General features: G+C 39.8%; 1 protein-coding gene across 1 annotated transcript; it reads left to right on the forward strand.

The window, feature by feature from the left end:
* The first annotated feature begins 1,027 nt into the window (after positions 1-1,027).
* Positions 1,028-1,984, forward strand: LOC122750807 (olfactory receptor 52N2). Its single transcript, XM_043997625.1, has one exon. It carries the CDS (start codon positions 1,028-1,030, stop codon positions 1,982-1,984), a length of 957 nt encoding a protein of 318 aa, XP_043853560.1.
* The last annotated feature ends 461 nt before the right edge of the window (positions 1,985-2,445 follow it).

A 2,445-nucleotide genomic window follows, 5' to 3' on the forward strand; every position in this document is an offset into this window, starting at 1 on the left:
CACATATTATCATCTAAGTGGAATATTAGAATGATTGAAATGACAGAAACAATTGAATAACAATTGTAAAAGCTTCCTGAAAGACATCCAGGAAATGGATTGGTGAAGGATGGACTCTGAAAGAGGGTAACAATGGGCACTTTTCACCCAGTTACTGAAATTTAGAGGGCTCAAAATTAAAAAAAAAATGATTTTAACAGATTGTACAATTCAAAAAATGTTTCACTTAAATTTTGGGAAAAACCCAACTTGTACCCTTTTAGCTTCATAGAAGTAATTTACCTTTGTACTTAGCAAGAATAATTTGGAAAAATAGAAAGCTATCAGATAGTGTACTTCTTCTCTCCTGGGACTTTATGGTAGTTGAATGCATGCCAAACAATCTGGCAATTCTTCTATCCCAATGTCCAAGTCACTCCATTGTATCATTAGAACAATAATGTCCCGGGATTTCTGTCTCTACCAATAGAGTGGTAAACTATGCTGTTGTCCCATAGTATACCATGGGATGTAGGGTTTATTCTCCAATCCCACAGGGTTTAGCTATGGAATCTATTCTCCCACTCATATGAACGTGTCTGTATTATTTTGATTTGAATGTGCATTTCATGCTGCTTTGTGCAGCAACAAGATGTCTAGTTATCCTTCTGGGAAAGAGAGGTTAAGGTCATTTAGGCTGGGGAACTGACATAAAAATCAACTGAGCTGTGGGATACCTTGAATTTAATTCAGTACTTGGCCAAGTATTGACAAGGATGATTCATCCAAATGGCACAATAAGAGGCTGAGTTACCAGAAGACTATATTTTAGTTTCGCCAGATTACAGCTAAAATGGATTTGAATCTCCCAAACTCTCTGAATGTCATTCTTGACATTTAATTTGGTTGAAAAGAATGACTTTTTTCCCATTCTTGTTCATTACAATCATCCATAGCTGATTTTCCTGAAACACTAATCCTCCCATTCTCTTTCTGGGCAGGCAACAGCCACCATTGAAGAATATAACATGTTATCCTCTTGCCCGTCATGTCCAACTCCAATAGCTCCAGCTTGACTCCCACATTCTTCATTCTGAATGGAGTTCCTGGGTTGGAAGCAGCTCACATATGGATATCCCTCCCATTCTGTTCCATGTACCTCATAGCTGTTTTGGGGAATTGTGGACTCCTCTATTTAATTCGCCATGAGGAATCCTTACACCGGCCTATGTATTATTTTTTGGCTTTACTTTCTTTCACTGATGTTGCCCTATGCACCACAACTGTACCTAATATGCTCTGTATCTTCTGGTTCAACCTTAAGGAGATTGCCTTTAATGCTTGTCTGGTCCAGATGTTCTTTGTTCATATGTTGACTGGGATGGAATCTGGCGTACTCATGCTCATGGCCCTGGACCGCTATGTGGCAATCTGCTATCCCCTACGCTATACTACCATCCTCACCAATTCTGTCATTGCCAAGGCTGGGTTCGTCACCTTCCTACGTGGTGTGATGCTCATCATCCCCTTCACATTCCTCTCCAAAAGGCTGCCCTACTGCCAAGGAAACATCATCCCCCACACTTACTGTGACCATATGTCTGTAGCTAAGGTGTCCTGTGGGAATGTCAAGGTCAATGCTATCTATGGTCTAATGGTTGCTCTACTAATAGGTGTGTTTGATATCTGCTGCATCTCTGTGTCTTATACCATGATTCTCCGGGCTGTGGTGAGCCTCTCCTCTGCAGATGCCCGACACAAAGCATTTAGCACATGCACATCTCACATCTGTGCTATAGTTATCACCTATGTTCCTGCTTTTTTTACTTTCTTCACCCATCGCTTTGGGGGACACACTATTCCCCACCACATTCACATCATTGTGGCCAATCTCTACCTGCTCCTGCCTCCCACAATGAACCCTATTGTTTATGGAGTAAAAACCAAGCAGATAAGAGAAGGAGTGCTCAAATTGTTATTTGGGGAAAAAGGTTTCTTGGCTTGAGAATGGTTGAACATTGAGATCTAGGTATCAGAGTGGACCCTAGGGCAAAGGAAGAGAAACATACTTGTAGAAAAGGCCTATGAAAGCAGGAATAAAAATGTGGTGAAAATTATTCAAGCATGCAAAATTCATGACTCCTACTCCATAATAATTACTGAATATCTGTGTACAAATCAAGAGAATAGACTAAATAATGTGCAATGAAGAAGACAAAAGTCTTTTTTCTTTCCCTCATGGAACATCCATCAGAATACAGACCCAGATCCAGAGATACATAGGGGAATAATAGTCATTAGCACTGATGATGCTGAGCTTTGTTGTAGGCAATGATGGAGGATAAATAAAAAGGAAGAACAAGAATTCCCACAAATGATGAGACTTTAGATTCTGAGGCAAAAATTATTCCTGCAAAATTTTTGTGATTCATCTTAGAGTCCTATAAATACATGTATAATAAGTAC

The sequence above is a fragment of the Dromiciops gliroides genome, chromosome 3 (genome assembly GCF_019393635.1).
Source record: "Dromiciops gliroides isolate mDroGli1 chromosome 3, mDroGli1.pri, whole genome shotgun sequence".
In the NCBI taxonomy this organism is placed as follows: Eukaryota; Metazoa; Chordata; class Mammalia; order Microbiotheria; family Microbiotheriidae; genus Dromiciops; species Dromiciops gliroides.

Coding starts and splice junctions, on each gene's coding strand:
- LOC122750807 (XM_043997625.1), top strand. CDS start 1,028: ATGTCCAACTCCAATAGCTCCAGCTTGACTCCCACATTCTTCATTCTG.